Consider the following 17,742-nt stretch of genomic DNA (forward strand, 5'->3'; position numbering starts at 1 on the left):
AAAAATAAACTTCTAAAAGATATTTTGAATGCCAGACAGACTGAAAAGCGGTGGTTAAGTACCAGGGCAAGAAGAACTTAACTGCAAAGTAACATTTCTTCTGGCAAAATTCTTGGGATAATACATGGTTATAGTAAACCACTAAAGCTATCAATTTAAGATTGGTCATTCCCTGGCTGGTGTAGCTCAGTGGATTGAGTGAGGGCCTGTGAACCACACAATCGCGGTTCGATTGCCAGTCAGGGCGCATGCCTGGGTTGCAGGCCAGTTCCCAGCAGGGGACTCACAAGAGACAACCATGCATGGATACTTCTCTCCTTCTCTCCTTCCCTCCTTCCCTTCCCCTTTAAAGGTAAATAAATAAAATCTTAAAAAAAAATTTAAGATTGGTCAGAAAGCTAAAAACTTTACTTACATGGAATAATACTTAAAAATTGTTCAATGTAATTATTTTACACTGTCTTGATGAAAGTTTAAACAAATTGCATAACATTCTAACTTAAGAAGTGAACCAATCTATCATGATGTTCTACTTGTTAGTTGCAGAGGTACATGGAGTGTTTATACCAAATCTGCTACTAACAGAATCTTCAAATATTGCCCAAACAAAGCTAATGACATCAAGTAACAGCAAACACCACAGGTTTGTCATAAAAATAAGTAAATTGTCCTACTGATTGTGAATAAAAAATAAAAGCAAGTTACTATCGCTAGTACATGCCAGATGAAAATGTTTTTTTTATATAATAAATAGTGACCAAGACTATGTAGCCTCTACACAAGAAAATGGAGAGAAACCAAAGAGAGGGAGTTGAATTGGAAAGGGAAGATATTTGGGAGAAGAAAAGTCTTGTAAAAAACCTTAAAAGGGACTTTGGACAAACACAGAGGTGGCGGGGACAGTAGAAAAGGCAACACAGGAATGGCTTTGTACAGAGTTGGTGTCACCGGAGCAGAGAAGCTGCTCCCCCCATAGGATGGGACAGGGGTCCTCTGGAGTTCCATGACAGACATAAACTGCCCATCAATTAATAATAAAAGGAGAAAGGAGGGAAAGGGCTGAATCAGCAAAAATAAACCAACACGGTAAGACACTAAAAGTTCTTTGCGAACTCTTGTCTGATCACAACCCTTGCTGCCACATTTATTTGGAAATCAAAACACCCTTTGGATAGGAGAAAACATCAGGTTTCTCCCCTTGGGAAATATTAGACAAGGTGACAAAATGCACTGCAGTTTACATTCTGCCACAACTTAAGTACAGGAAAAAGCACTTGTATTGGGCAGGTGGGAGGCCCCGGGAAGGTGCACATTCCCCATCTGTGGCGGGGAGAGAAAATCCACAGTGAAGTCACGGGGGAAAGGTCACAGCAGGAACTGAAGACAGAAAACACCAGGGACCAGAGACTGTGGGAAAGGCCTTCCAAAGGGGGTGACATTTTATTAGCTGCATACACTTTCACCTGGGGGGAAAGGTTGAGGAGAAAAAACTAATGCAAATAAAAGTAGGAGAGTAAGACATGTCAGGATGTTTTCAAGGGTACGTACAGAAGAGAACAGCGACAGATGGCGCCGAGGGCTGCCACAGTGGAAGAGGGGGTGAAGCAGACTGTGACTGTCCCCACACATCCCCCAAGAGTGTTTCGATTTCAAAATAAATGTGGCAACTACAAGGTTATGGGAACAGATGAGGCAGCAGAGAACTTCCCGTGTGTCACAACATTGGTCTATTTTTTTCTGAATGAGCCATTTTACTTCTTTCTCCCTCCTTTTATTAATTATCAGATTGCTCGTGTGTATCCATTCTTGGGGATGTTTTATATGAAATTTAAAGGCAGAAAGTAAACTGGAAGCAAGACTCATGGCTGTGGTGGTTTTGTTTGCTAGTTGTTTTGTTTTAGTTTGTTTTTTAGCTAAAGTATTCCTAAGTTACTGCCAGGCACAGAGGTATACAGTGGTTGCTCAATAAATATTTATGGAATAAATTTGAGAAGAGTTAAATGACATGATAAGATCTGGTTCTATTTAATGAATTGTAATGGAAGAATGGATTTTCATTCCTACGGGTTTCTCTAATTTGTTTTCTTGGTTCCTTCAAAAGAAATACTAACTTAAAAGCAAATAATCCACTGAATCAGTAAACACTTAAAAGTAACAATATTAATTCTTTAAGGAATTTGTAATTGTGACAATGTTCCCAAGAAATAAAAACACAAGAAAAGCTATATTTATTAATCAAGAGTATCAAATATTAAATATTAATTTCTGATTGAATAATCTTTGCAAATGTGTGTGTGTAAGCATTTTCAGTGTAAGTGGATAGTGAGAGAATTTTTTTAAACTTACGTTTTTCTGTGATTGCTGTTCTCACATCTGAACTGGAAGCTTTATTCTTCAAATTCTGAGCCAGTGTAAAAACATAATCAAGCTGAGGATGGCGCTGTTCCAAGTCAGCCTTTGTGATCTGTTTAAGAAGAAATGATTGTTAGGACGGGTTAATAGGCTGCATGGTAAGAATGCACAGAAGCAAAGCCGGTGTGCTGACACCAAAGTTGTTGTTTTTCTCCGAGAAGAGACAGTGAGGCATCTACGATGCACAAAGGGCAGGATTTGCAGTCAGAAGTCCTAGGCGCAAATCTCATCACTGCCATCTGTCATCTCGGTCACCAAGCAAAGCACTTCACCTCTCTGTGGTTTTGCTTCCACGAAGAAAAGAAAAGAAAAATTCCTTCAGTTCGGCTACATCAAGTCTGAGGAGATTGAATGAAAAACATCCCTTCACAAAACTAAAAACTGTTCTGAGAAACATTAGTGGTCATTTCTGCAGATGACACCTTGCAATGGATCCCCCATCAAATACAAGCACAAACTAATGTCACCTAATTGGATGGGGAGAGGCAGGAGAGAGACGCTAATTGAAATAATTGCAAATAACACCATTTTAAACAAACAAAAAAACTGTCACTCTATTGTTTATCGCTTAGTACTGATGAATATGGGAGAAAAGTTAATGTCAGAAAAAAACGGTGTGTTTTAAGTACACAATTTATAAAGAGCCATAAACATTATTTCCGAAAGGTACAAATGGTATGGCAAAAATTAGAGAATCTCCTTCTAATCTTTTCGCTCTTTTCTTGATGAATTAATTCACTGATTTTTCAGGCTTCGATTACTCCTCCATTATCATCTATTATTTCCAAATGGCTTATTCACAACTTCCAATCCCGAGTCTCAGAGTTCAGGGAAGGCTGACACTTCCTTCTAAATGGCCCAAGAACCTCTCCACACAACGTATCTGACACTGAATCAACCACACCCTTATCCACGTTTCATTCCTTCTACTCGCTATTGCTACTGACCGCAACAGCACCATCCCAGCTGCCCAGAAAGGCTCAGTGTTAAGCACCTCTTGTACTACTTCCACTCTTTCTATGGAAGTAGAGTGTTGTTACTATTACTCTCCAGCCACAATTACAAAAAAAAGGTGCATGCTCTCTGCTTACAAACTGAAATGAAAAGTCCAAAGCGTTTTTCAATGGCTTACACACCCCTTCAGAGTGAATTTGAGTTGCCTTTTTGCCATCTTACTTCCCACTACACTTCCTTGCTGCACAAATGTTCACCCAATGTCACTCTGCTCCCTGATCTAGTGTCTTTAGTCACTCTGCTCCCTCTACCAGGAATGTCATTTGTCTCTAGGTGCCAAAATCCCACATTGTCTGCCTTTTGTCACTGTGGAAGCAACTCGCTTCCTCATCCAAGCTCCCCTGACAGGTCACTTGTACCTGCCCCACACCCTGTACCAGGCACCCCACTCTACCAGAGAGTCGTGTTCAGCTATAGGCATTCAGTGCCTCCACCTCCATTTGGGCCTATTTGCAATCTGGGATAAACTGGGTACCTACCTTAAAAGATGGCGATGGAAATAAGTGAAAGAATACATGTAAATTACTTAGAAAAATACCCAGCACACATTAGGCACTTAATAAAAGTTACCAATTGCTGTTATTATTTTATGGCTCATTCCCAATTTCTATTGAGTATATTCTATTCAGTATCTCTACATAACATACAGCCCAGAACTTAACATANCTTACTTCCCACTACACTTCCTTGCTGCACAAATGTTCACCCAATGTCACTCCGCTCCCTGATCTAGTGTCTTTGGTCACTCTGCTCCCTCTACCAGGAATGTCATTTGTCTCTAGGTGCCAAAATCCCACATTGTCTGCCTTTTGTCACTGTGGAAGCAACTCGCTTCCTCATCTAAGCTCCCCTGACAGGTCACTTGTACCTGCCCCACACCCTGTACCAGGCACCCCACTCTACCAGAGAGACGTGTTCAGCTATAGGCATTCAGTGCCTCCACCTCCGTTTGGGCCTATTTGCAATCTGGGATAAACTGGGTACCTACCTTAAAAGATGTCGATGGAAATAAGTGAAAGAATACATGTAAATTACTTAGAAAAATACCCAGCACACATTAGGCACTTAATAAAAGTTAGCAATTGCTGTTATTATTTTATGGCTCATTCCCAATTTCTATTGAGTATATTCTATTCAGTATCTCTACATAACATACAGCCCAGAACTTAACATATACTGAACGTGAATAAGGAACTTTATCAATTGACATTATATATACATGTACACATATATATATATATATATTATACACACATATATATAGTCAGAAGATTCTCCCTTCTAATGTCAGCAATTAAACATATAAGCTCATTATGAAATATAAATTGAAAAGGTACTTCAGGAAATTATCCCATATCACATTAGGCATTAAATGTAACAGTAGTTTACATTCATACTGACAGGGCTGGATTTACAATACCCGTTTTAGACTTTAAAATATACACTGAGCCTACAACTGAAGTCGGTAAAGGTGATCTTACCAACATAGCATTAATTCAAGGAAAGCTTTACTCTTCAGAGCTAGCCTGAGACGGCTGCGTGACACATGCAGAACGTCTCAGGCTCATTCTCCCAGAGCGTAGGGCAAACAAAGGAGATCAGGCCCATCCTGTCTCCCCTTGTGCTCTCATGACAAGACTTCACACTGTGCACCTACTTTCATCCTGGAGACTGTCTTATTGATCTCTTCCACATCCCCGACAGTAACGATGTTGGATTTCAGCATCTGGTCGATCAGTACCAGCCAGTCAGCCAGCTCTGTTATCGTTTTATCCAGATCAGCAGGAACGGCAATTTCTGAAGCACGAGGAGGCTGACCAGGGAGATCGGGGGCAGACGATGCTAGCACCACCTTCTGGACACCAGGAAGAGCTGAAATTTGAAATGCAGCAAAGCGTTAATTACTAAACCAACGGCACATTCTGATGGGCTGGTGCAATGGTGACTTGTGTCTGGGTATTATGTAAAACTTAGACTGAGTAAAAAATGCTAAGAGTTTTTATGTTTCTCATAGTGAGGTGATGACGGTACTTCCTGTAGTGTGTGTGGGGGGGGGGGGCGGGGGGTGTGCCTTTGGTAGCTATAAAGCCAAGTCTCACAATATTCTAGGGCAGAAATTACTCAGAAGTAACTAACAGTGATACCAAGAGAAAATAAAATTAAAAATACATCAACAGGGAGAAAATCAGCACTGTTATTTTATTTTGTCAAATGTTCACTTTAATTGTAAAGCTAACTTATTCATAGCTTTCTGTTCTTTTTTACTTAACTTTATAACATCAGCACTAGTGCTTCTTAATACACATCATTATGAATACCTGGGTAACAATCCCTGGGTAACAATCACTGTTAGTTAACTCTTTCCTACAGGTGCATACTTAGCTGGTTCCTTACATTTTACTTTAAAACAGAACTTGCAAGGGACACCTTTTTGCACATTTCTGACTAACACCTTAGTGTTAGAGATTTGCTAAAGTTGAATGGCTGGATCAGCAAGTATTAAAAATTTGGATGTATTTAATACTTGTTGCCCAATTGCCTCCCATAAAAGTTGAAATTTAGACTAGCAGCAGCAGTGTGTGGAGCCCGGAAGATCTGCACCCACACCAACGAGGTTCTACATCAGGGGGTAAATACCCGGCTTTCACCACCATCTTCCTTAACTGTGTTCTTTTCCTGCTTCCTTATCAAGTTGCATGAGCTCATTTTTACAGCTCATTGTGCCATATTGCTGAAAACTTTCTAGCTCAGGGTTTTTCATGTATTTTTCTTTTCTTTTTAGCATAGAGATGTTATCAGACTTGAGCGATCAAACCCATAAACCTGTCATGGGAGACTGTTTTTCTAGGACTTTTAAAGTTGGAGACTCTTGTCTTCTTCAAACACTGGAGAAGTATGTTTTCTCTTCACTATCTGTTTGTGTTTGTCTTGTTTTGTTTTTCATGATGGAAGCCTGGTTGTTTTTCTTTCATTTTTATACAAAGTAGTTGAATTAATTGTTAGACCCATCTGCAACCCATGTTAGCAACCAGTATATTAGGTGGGGCTTAAACAATTTTCTAAAAAAAATACAGTCCATCTGCAAATTCAATACAATTCAAATGAAAAACCCCAAGAGGTTTGCATGTGACTTGAAACCATCACATATTGAAATTTCTGATTTCAGAAGTAATACAGAAAAGGGCCAAGAATAGTCCACAGAGAGAGAGCAATCTAAGTGTAGGCATTTGTCAGTAAATAGCTTCCCTAGGATGAAGGACCGTTCTAATCCACATCTCCCACCTGGCTCCAAGGATACCCAAACCTTTATTCTCAGTCATGATCTGCATCTAATTACACCCCTCCCCCAGCACATGTTAGCATAACAGGTATAGCTGACTTTCTGAAAAGCTGCATGTCCCCAGCTTCCCCGCCTGGCCTCGCCCCTTCCCTTCAGTGGGCTGCCTTGAGGCCCAGGCCCCACTCTTGTCCCAGGAGAGGCAGAAAGTCTCATCTACCACCACGCCTTGCGCACACTGGGCAGTCAGATGCGTGCTGGGCTTAAAAAAGACATTCTTTTCAAACACTGAAAATAGAATAACAAATCACAACTGCACTGTTTCTAAGTTTGACGTTTTCTCTAATTCATATATGAGGTTCGTTATCAGAGTATTTTCCCATGCTTACAAAAACGTGTTAAGGAATAAACTTCATCCTACCAGCAACTCGCGTCGGAGAAACAGAGCAGGGCCCGGGGATGTGTTCCTTCAGGGCGCTGGGCAGGTCTCTGCACACCTACAGCATCAGGCCGCACAAAAGAGAAGAAGAGTTCGATAGAAATAAGGATGACTGTCTTTTCGAAAGAGGAAGTGTTACTCTGAAGGAGAGCTCTGCCATTTCTCCTCCCACTCGGTGCCGGCGCTCGTTCCCACCTTCTGCCCACTGCAGTCTCCTGTGCACCCCCACTCCACCAACGATACTATCAAGATGCCGTCCAGTCCTTAGCTGCCCTGGCGCTTTGCAACATTCAGTGCTGCCCCACTCCCCCGCCCCTTGCATTCTGTGGATATTCTGTGCTCCCGACTCTCCTCCCACCTCCCTGCCTGACCTTCGAAGTATCCTTCACCAGCTCATTCTCCCCTGCCCCTCCATCAAATGCTAACATTCTACAGGCCCCTCTCTGGAGACCCTGGTTTCTAATGATTTCATCTACCATACAGAGTTTTAAGATGCAGAAGACTCCCAAAAATATATCTTTGGTCTGGCTCTCTCCAGCAACTGGATATTCTAACATGCCCAATTCCAAAGTCATCCTCTGTCTCCCTGACGTCCCCTCCACAAAGGGCATGATGAATTTGTCTCTCCAGATCAGTGGTGCTGGTCTGGGGAGGGGGTTTGCTCAGAGGAGTTGCTTCATAGCCCCTAGGATAAAACTACCCATCGCTCCAGTTCAGCTACAGTGAGCTTTCAAAATGCAATTTCCTCCTGCTCAACACACACTGATAGCTTCCCACTGCCCTCAAGGCAATGCACTGTTCTCAGGGCAGAGCTTAAAATCCTTGGGGTGCGTGGGGCAGCCTCTAGCAAAGGACGTGTGCAAGCGTCTCTCATTGCTCACTTCATTTTGAGCTACTTCCAGGACCCTAGTGCACTGTGCTCGTTCTGACTCTTCGAGACAGCTTCACTTGCTGCTGCTTCTCTGTGCAACGCCCTTCCCCCTACTCTTCATCTGGCCAATTCTTATTCGTCCTTTACAAATGAGCTTGGAAATGGTCCTCCACAAAATCATCCATGGTTAACCCCCCAGAGCCAGGCACGTGCCCTGTCTTTATACTCCTATAGATCCCTCTATGTTATAATTGCGTGTTCACCTTTCTCACTACTATAAGCTCTTTGGGCCTGAAGGAATGGCATACCCTTTGCCATACTCCTAGTCCTTAAAACAGTGCCCAGCATAAGGTAAAAATCCAGGCAAAACCTATTCAGTGAGTGAATGACTGCACGAGTGAATGTAATATCCCAACGCAGCATGTCTTAAACTGTGTTTGTTGAAATTCTCAGCACAATCAGCATCGTTTGTTCCCGGACACTCCCAATCCCCCTAAAGACAGTGAAATCGATGTGAAGTGCTGGGATTAGGGGAGCACTGGCTTCGCCCAATAAAGTGTCCCCATGCTCTGTCTACACAATCCCCATAGCCATCCTCTGAGTTCAATAAATACGTGTGCTCTGGCTGAATATGCATCACCTAGGCTGGGCATGCATAACATGGGCCAAATGTGTCCGGAAAAGAGAGTAAGGGTGCAGACTGGCAGATAAAGTCAGACAGACAGCAGGAACCGGGAACATGTGGGGCCCAGTAGGTCACAGGAAGGACGTTAGCCTTTACTCAAGTGAGATGGAAAGCCATTAGTGGGCTTTTGCCCCGAGGAGTTACTTGATCCGAACGATGTTTTAACAAATATTTTGGCTGCTGTGTAGAGAAAAGATTGGCAAAGGGCAATGAAGGAAACAAGGAGACCAGTGAGAAGGCCTTGGCCGTGATCAAGAGAAGGGATGTCGGTGGCTTGAAACAAGTTCGTGGAAATGGAGGTAGTGAGAAGCAGCCACATTTATGAAACTTTTCAAACCTAAGAAAAATTGAAATAAGTGTATGGGGAACACCCATGTGCCACTCAACATCTATAATTATCAAACTTTTGCTGTATTTGCGTCATCATGCCTCTACCTAGCCACCCATCAAATGGACATATATTCGGAAGAAGTTGATGATGGCGATTCCAAGGTTGAGTTTTTTTAAAAATCGAGATATAATTCACATACCAAAAGATGGACTCCAGGGCTTTCAGTATAAATGATAATAAAGATACAATTACACGTGGCTGAGGTGGGAGAAGTATATTAAGGCACAGCAGGGAGGTGGAAGCCAGGAGTTTGATTGCAAATGTTGCTTTGAGACGCCCAGTACACAGCCAGGGGGAGCCGTTGAGCAGACAGATGTGTATGCGAGTCCAGAGCACGCAGAGCGGTCTCCACCAGAGATACAAATGTGGAGTCATCAGTAACAGCGACTCATCAAGACAGTAATTCTCAACCCTGGGCGCTAGATCAATAAAGCTCCTGAATGATGAGAGCATCGGTAATGGTCTCATTTTAAGAGGACAGAGCGGGGAGGAACTGACCGAAACGGGGTCTGTCCGAACCAGGGGCAGACAGTCAGTGCGCCACACAGACCTCATGCTCTGCAATGGTGTGTGCCAGCCTTCCAAAAAAGGAATCTGCAACTATATCTGCCTTTAACTGTTTCGACTACAATAATAATAGTAATAATAATACTGATATGAGAAAAAAGACCTTATCTTTGTCATATTTGTAGCCACATGCTATTACATTCCACTTGGGACCCAGTAAACACATGTTAAATGAATAAAATCATTAAAAATATACCTATAAATGTGCAAAGTCAAGTGTAACATCAGGAAATTATTTTAATGTCTTCATCCTCAGGATATAATTATTGGCATTTTATTGCCTTATTCCAATATATATTTGTTATTTAATGCAGAATGTAACACATAAAACCATAAGCCCAAATATATGTATAAGAAAAAGCATTTTTTCAGAGTATATGCTTCTGTCCATGACAGATTCAAAAAAATAATAATTATAAACATTAGTAAGCATTATTCAAATGTGCCCATATTTAAATATCCTTAATAGTAAAATATTTATGTGATCCTATTTCTTTACAACAAAATTAACAAATATAAGAAAGGTATCAAGCAATTCTTAATGCCCACCTTATTCCACATTGAATTTACAGTTCTTAAGTTTTCTGAAATCTTTTCTCTTTCCTGTAAACTCAAGCTTTTATCTGAAAGCATTTCCAGTTCAGTTCTATTCAGCCATTTGAGTTTTTCAGCTTCTGCATCCATCTCCTGGTTCAAGTCCTGAAGGCAACAGCAGAGAGATGTGATTAGAAGGTTTTCACACTACAGCAAGTTCAAGAATGGTATTAGAAAGTAAAATAGTTTCGGTAAGTATTTTACAAATGTGGACTTTTCATTTCTTAGGTGGAAAATGAATGTATAAGAAGCCTAAACTTACGTTAGCAAAGTGTAACTGGTAAGGGAGCGAGCACCCCTGCAGTGTGCACCCCCGTCCGCAGGCGCTCCCGCCCCGACCTGCGCACAGGGTCATATGAAATCACATCCACACTGGGAATGCGACCCCTGTTCTTAGGCGATGGAAATGATGTCTGTTCCAATGAAAGACCGGAAAGAACCAACCAGCAGAAAGAAACCTAGTATGCACCCACCTCTACCTTACCTGTATCTACCCTCACATACTGCCTGGCCCTTGTGACAGCCGCCATACTGTTTACAAAAGCGATGCTCCAAGAAAACCATTGAAACTTTCCGTTAAAATAGGGACACGTTTGTAAGATATTGTCACACTGTGAAAATTTACCATTTCCCATGTAACATTTTTTCATTATTACTAATAGTTTCTTTCTCAAAATGCCTCAATCTTACTCCTTTAGACGAAAATCTATTTTCAAATTCGTGGGCATTCTTTTAGGCATACTTTGATGGATGCCCATGTTTTTATCCATATAAACACTCAATTTAAAAAAATAAAAATATGAATTCATTATGCTTATTTGCTTAGAAAAAAGTCCTTTAATTTCTAACACAAAAATATGAAATTTATGGATATTTGAGTATATATACCTTTATATGTTTATATATGATATCTTTACATGTTTATATATGATATAAATAAATGACTATAAACAATCCTTTTTAGTTGTAGAACAAAAAATTTTTTTGATTAATGTAAGGTAACCATGACACTAAGTCTAGCATAAACTGCAGTGAATAAACTCAATTTAGATATCTTGATTTAAACTCACTTAGATTTTCTTGAATTTCTAAAAAACTCAATTTTATAGATAGTAATCAGTAACTGTCTTCTAAAAGCAAAATGTTTACTTCATAACAACATAATATTCTACAATGACAAAGTCNCTTACTCCTTTAGACGAAAATCTATTTTCAAATTCGTGGGCATTCTTTTAGGCATACTTTGATGGATGCCCATGTTTTTATCCATATAAACACTCAATTTAAAAAAATAAAAATATGAATTCATTATGCTTATTTGCTTAGAAAAAAGTCCTTTAATTTCTAACACAAAAATATGAAATTTATGGATATTTGAGTATATATACCTTTATGTTTATATGATATCTTTACATGTTTATATATGATATAAATAAATGACTATAAACAATCCTTTTTAGTTGTAGAACAAAAAATTTTTTTGATTAATGTAACCATGACACTAAGTCTAGCATAAACTGCAGTGAATAAATTCAATTTAGATATCTTGATTTAAACTCACTTAGATTTTCTTGAATTTCTATAAAACTCAATTTTATAGATAGTAATCAGTAACTGTCTTCTAAAAGCAAAATGTTTACTTCATAACAACATAATATTCTACAATGACAGTCTGTTTAAATATCCTTAAAACCTTAGGTCACATACTGAGGCCACAAGATTTATCATTTTCATGTGAGGATAGCCTCACCTCTGCAAGAACAAAATACAGCTACTCTTTAAATGAAAAATTTTAAAAAGATATTCCTTCTTAAAGTGTACCATGTAAACCACAAAGCACAAAGTTTCTTTCCCTGTTCTTCTCCTAATATTTTATCTTATTTCTAGTGTAAATGCTCATGCATCAAAAAGTATTGACAAATACAGAAACAAACCACTTACTGTTAGTTCTCTCAGATTTTCTTCCAGGTCAGTGGTTGACCTCTTCTGCACAGCATCCTCAGCCTTCATTAACCAATAGGTAATCTCATCCAGTCTTTTTCTGTATTCCATCACCTGCATACTTTCTCCTTTGAGCCTGAAAAAAATATATTATTGAAATATCTTGAGAAAAAGTAGAACACCATATACTTACTTTGAATATCTGGACTAAATACACCACAAGAGAAATAACTCTTAATAATTATTAATATGCATTTCAAATGTGTCAATGTATATATTCTGCAATATCGATGATTGTTTGATAATGTAAGAATTCTTCCCTCCTTAAATTCAGAAACATGGAAACTAAAGAATATTATCTTCTCTCATCATGAAAATTACATAGATATTTAATAGAGAAAAATGGTAAGCTAGATACTACTGTACAACATAATGGACTTTTAAAAATACATGAAAAGTGTCTTGATCTAAAATTATAAGAAAAAAACACATAATTCTCTGAATACTCCATGGAGATAGAAAGGCATCATGATATGACACATTATTCACATTAGGTGGCAACTATTACTCGACTTCATTCACAGAAAAGAAAGAATAAGAACAGGGCAAGACTCTGAGAATAGACATTTTTACAAGTATTAGAAAATACAAGACAATGGAAATTTAGTTGGTTCATTAAAGTAAGTCTTATATTTGATATAGTTGAGTTATTAAAAGTATCTATTGTAGAAAATAAAGTGAAAGTTTTAAATGACATAAGAAAAATCATCATTATGAATATAAAATAGGAATTGCCTTAAGCAGATCCTCTAAATGTTATAAGAATAACATTTATAAATGTACAAACCATATGTCAAAAGATGAGAATATGATTGCAACTCATATGACTAACAAGATTATATATTTTTAAGAAAGGGTTTGACAGCTATTCAGAGCTTGGAGGTGGTATCTTATTTTTATAGCTGCTGCTACTAGCAGCTGATTTAAAAATAGAATGCAATTTTTAATGAATTACATTGTGTCATCTCCTAATAAGAATTAACATTTTTATAGCTATGACTTTATCTTTTTAATCACAAAAAGACATAACATAATAATGAAATACATATAATAAAATGCTAAGTAAATATTTATATATTTAGTAGAGAATCAGTAATATTTGAAAGAATTTTAATATTTAAAAAATTAATGAAAAGCACAGGTTTTCATTTTTAAGTATCCATCAGGAGAGAACACTGCTTCAAAATTAAGAACAAGACAAAAATCAAGTAACAGTACTAATTGTTAAGACTAATAATAACAAAATGGGTAATTTATCTGACTCTGTGTCAAAGAGCATTTAACTAAAATGTCAACTTCAGAAACATCTAAAATCCTATTATAAATAAACCTGTATTTCCAAAACAAAAGTTGGAATTTAAATTTTTTATGTTTCATACTCATGAGCAATTTAGTGTTTTGCAACTATTCTCTATGAAGGAAAAAAATTTTCAAGTCATTTCAATAACACATACTCCACTCACACAGAATTTTCATCTGCGAACTAGCTGACATTCTCAATGCTGTTCCTAAGAATAAAAGCCAGCTTTAAATTCACATTCAAACCACAGACAACCATTGTCCAGTGAGGAAACACACCGTAAGTTGTTGAACTGTGCAGTTACTTAACTAGAGGCTGTCAACACAAAACAGAATGAGCTGTGATGACAAGGGCACATACGACCTCCTGAAGTCCCAGGGTGGCCCCAGTTTAAGATAAGAGACTACCTGAAGTGAATTTAAACATGAATTCATGGAAACATTGTTTTAATTAAAATGTAAGATGTTGGGGAAGAGATGCATTCCTCTTCTCTCTTCCAAAAAATGAGTAAAATAGGTATTTGCTTCACCTTATTAGTTCTGGGAGCAATAATTACTATACTCTACAGTGACTGATTTGAAAATCTTTTGGGGAATTGCTGCATTTATTGATAATAAATACCATGGCACCAGGCACATCTTCTTCCTTAAGACGACCTGGGAGACACATCATTTTCAGGCTGGCAAGGTTCTCCATGCAAACTCATCAGCATGGCACAGAAGATGCTATTCCACCGCAGTTTCCAATCATGGCCCTGGTCCCTGGACCTTCCTCTTCATCTAGCCTTGGCAGACCCCTCACCTGGCCATACTGTTCCACTCCTCCCACACAAGCCCGTTCTTCTTCTTTCCCCTAGAAAGCCTTCCCTAGGAGGCATTTATGGGAAATTGCTAAAGATGCTTCAAAACCCAGTTTCAGGATCCCTCCCCCTGTGATGCCTAAATGCTACGGCCCATCACTCCGCTTCAGTGACAACAGTGAATATACAGCGACAACTGTATTTTCTTCACAATGTGTTCTTCAATCAAAGCATAGTATTTTTTCCTTGAAGTATTTTCTTCTTCTTGGTCTCTGAGTTCCTTAGTCATATTTGTGTCCCCAGTGCTAAACACAAGGCTTGATAAATATGGATCAAATTAGTCGATCAATCACTAGCAAAATCCAGCAATAACATGCTTGGAGAATCAACCCTATATTAACTTAATATTATAAGAACTAGATATTTAGAGTGTACTATGAATATTCTGGGCATATGCCTTTTATAAACACTGTTTTCTTTAATCCTCACGACACTCCTCTGAGAAGGTATCACAGTTCTCATTTACGAAGGAAAGACTTAGCCAGAGAGCTCAGTGGGCTTCCCAAGTTAGCACCATCACTGACTTTGTGGAAGGCCTTGGACAAGTTACTTAACCACCCCCCAACTTCTGAGCCTCAGTTTCCAAAGCTATACAATGGGCCTAACAGTCCCCTAGAGAGGGCGTCCCCAACCCCAAGGTCACAGACTGGTACCAGTACCATGGCCTGTTAGGACCCGGGCCACACAGCAGGAGGTGGGCGGTGGGCCAGCAATCGAACTGGTCCCTGGTGCCAAAAAGGTTGGGGACCACTGCCACAGAGGGTAGCTGTGCTAACTAAACCGGGCCATGTGTGCAAGGTGCCAAACGCTCTCTCTGCCACATGGCGATCTCTCGACCAAAACACCCCAGGTGTTATTTGCCTATTACCAAAACTCACACAAAATAGATGATGTTCCTTTATAAAAAGCAGCAAAGGCAAAGAGTCATACATGAATATTTGACAACATATTATAATACCAGCATACCTCCTTTTATGGTGCCTTATTTCACTCTTTTACAGAAATTGCATTTTCATACAAATTGAAGATAAAACCCTCAGCCAGCAAAAAGATTACAACTCACGGAAGGCTCAGATGACGGTTGGCAATTTTTAGCAATAAAGTATTTTTTAATTAAGGTATGTAATTGGTTTTTTAGACAAAGTGCATTGCACATTTAATAGACTGCAGTATAGTATAAACATAGCTTTAATATGCACTAGAAAACAAAAAAATATGTGGCTTGCTTTAATATGATAATTGCTTTACTGTGGTGGTCTGCAACCAAACTCCCAACATCTCCAAAGAATTGGGGACTTGAAAATAGTATTAGATGGGCATCTATTTAGATGGGCAACAGTAATATTATTATATGTTAAAAACAAAATAATACATCATCTACACAGTTAAAATTAGCAGAAAAATATATCTAGGACTTTTAATCCACAACTACCATTAACCAAAAAAATGGTCATTTATGAGATGAAATGTATTAGGCAAAGTAGAAATCATCCATTAAATGATGACTATCTCAAAAAAATAACTTCAAATAATTTTGTAATATGTAAAATGTGCACAATGTTGAGGGTTGTATTCACTGGTAAACACGTGTGCAACCAGAGATACCCTAATAAAATCAGGGACACTGCAACATAATTTGACACAAATACACATATGGTATATTGTTTTAACAAACAATATATTTTTACTTTGAATATATTTACTTTGAATTGTTTTAACAAACAATAAACCGTATGTATAATATATTAGCTAGAAGAGGAACTGTATCATTCACCAAGCATGGTATGTGGTATAGCATGCCCTTTGACTAGGGACCACCCAGGGAGAGGGATTACAACAGAGAGACCCCAAAGCCCAGTCAGGAAATGAGCAAGTGAGAAACCTGACCCTGAACCAGATCTTCAGACTGAAGTCCATAGTGTTCTTTCAGCTACTCCGACTTCCTGCCACATAGTCACTACAGCAGAATAAGCAGTCAGAAGTAAAAAAGAACAAGGCATGTTTTACATGGACACTATCTGTGTAGAAAGGTGAGGCTGTACAGACAGCCTGAAAATACAGTGAGAGAAAGAGTTCAAAAATGCACAACAACATGGACCGGGGAGGTCTTAAATGTCAGTAAAGCTCCTATTGTAGTATCAGACAATAAAAGAACTTTGCACTCATCCGACTGTATCTTTAAAAGGCTCTGCCCAAAACATCTCTACCCCTGTGCCCTTAAGTTATGGAGGTAAAATCACCTTGGCCGCCGATCCCTGACTTCAGCAACGATCGCGCTCCAGCGTTGGTTTAAACCTGCCAGCTTGTCTTTTAAGAAGCCTCCATCCATGGGGGAGAGTTTCTGGACCATCCCGTCCCCAGCTCTGTGCAGTGCAGCGAAGCTGGGCTGGTGGCTGCTGAGCCCCTCCTCGAGTTCCTGAAACAGAGCACAGCCCAGGATTCATTCAGTCTCCTGCTAGATCAAGACGTTCTGATGCAGTGGATCCCCCAGGTGTGTGACATCCCTTTCCGGGTTAAAGGACCAAAGTCCTGCGAGGCTACTTCCATTCATGAAAAAGCCATTTAAAAACACTTTCATTACATTTCGCTGAACACATTAAACAAAATCCATTCTGAAGTCTAACCCTAATCTGTACTCTCATGAATGTCATACAGTGAAACAGGACAGATAAATAACATTCAATAACTAAGAGCTGCTTACAACACTAAAGCATAAGCATCCATCAGGTTTGATGAAATGGCTTTTCTTCTATATAAGTGCTTGAAAGCATCTCTCACAAAGGAAAACAAACCCATATGCCCTGATGTCCTAACATATATAAACCTCAATGTGCACTTTCTTTTCGTGTTTGCTTTTAAGATTTTATTTATTTATTTTTAGAGAGAAGCAGGGAAGGAGAAAGAGAGGGAGAGACACATCAATGTGTGGTTGCCTCTTGCACACACCCCTACTGGGGACCTGGCCCAAAACCTAGGCATGTGCCCTGACTGGGAATTGAACCTGCTACCCTTTGGCTCACAGGCCCGTGCTCAATGCACTGAGCCTCATCAGCCAGGGCATCAGTGTGCATTTTCTTGAGATATTGCTTTACTGGTCTATAAATCCTCAAGCAACAAATTTAAAAGAGAATAATTTAAAGTAAAATTGAAGCATTCCTCTACATCATTAAAAATATGAACAATGTGTTAAAATATTTAAGAAAATAACAGCATTTAACTCCTCATGAACCTTCTACATAAAATATATTTTAAAAATTTAATAAAAGAGAAAATATTTTAAGAATGGTAAATTTTAATTTGCTTGCCTTTCACCTTTATTTGTAGAAACCTAT

At 39.0% G+C, this 17,742-nt stretch overlaps 1 protein-coding gene across 7 annotated transcripts in view; it reads right to left on the reverse strand.

The window, feature by feature from the left end:
* UTRN (utrophin) overlaps window positions 1-17,742 on the reverse strand; it is a 451,811-nt gene that overhangs the window by 243,340 nt on the left and 190,729 nt on the right. For all 7 annotated transcript variants that reach the window (XM_037034777.1, XM_037034776.1, XM_037034775.1 and 4 more), the window contains 6 exons: window positions 16,651-16,826; window positions 12,192-12,327; window positions 10,206-10,355; window positions 7,125-7,200; window positions 5,084-5,298; window positions 2,347-2,464 (listed from right to left, as the gene is read on the reverse strand). In XM_037034777.1, coding sequence (XP_036890672.1) covers window positions 2,347-2,464; window positions 5,084-5,298; window positions 7,125-7,200; window positions 10,206-10,355; window positions 12,192-12,327; window positions 16,651-16,826 — 871 coding nt within the window. The remainder of the gene's footprint in view (window positions 1-2,346; window positions 2,465-5,083; window positions 5,299-7,124; window positions 7,201-10,205; window positions 10,356-12,191; window positions 12,328-16,650; window positions 16,827-17,742) is intronic.

This window comes from Sturnira hondurensis, unplaced genomic scaffold (assembly GCF_014824575.4).
Source record: "Sturnira hondurensis isolate 20B ecotype Veracruz unplaced genomic scaffold, ASM1482457v3 Scaffold0022201, whole genome shotgun sequence".
NCBI classification, from domain to species: domain Eukaryota; kingdom Metazoa; phylum Chordata; class Mammalia; order Chiroptera; family Phyllostomidae; genus Sturnira; species Sturnira hondurensis.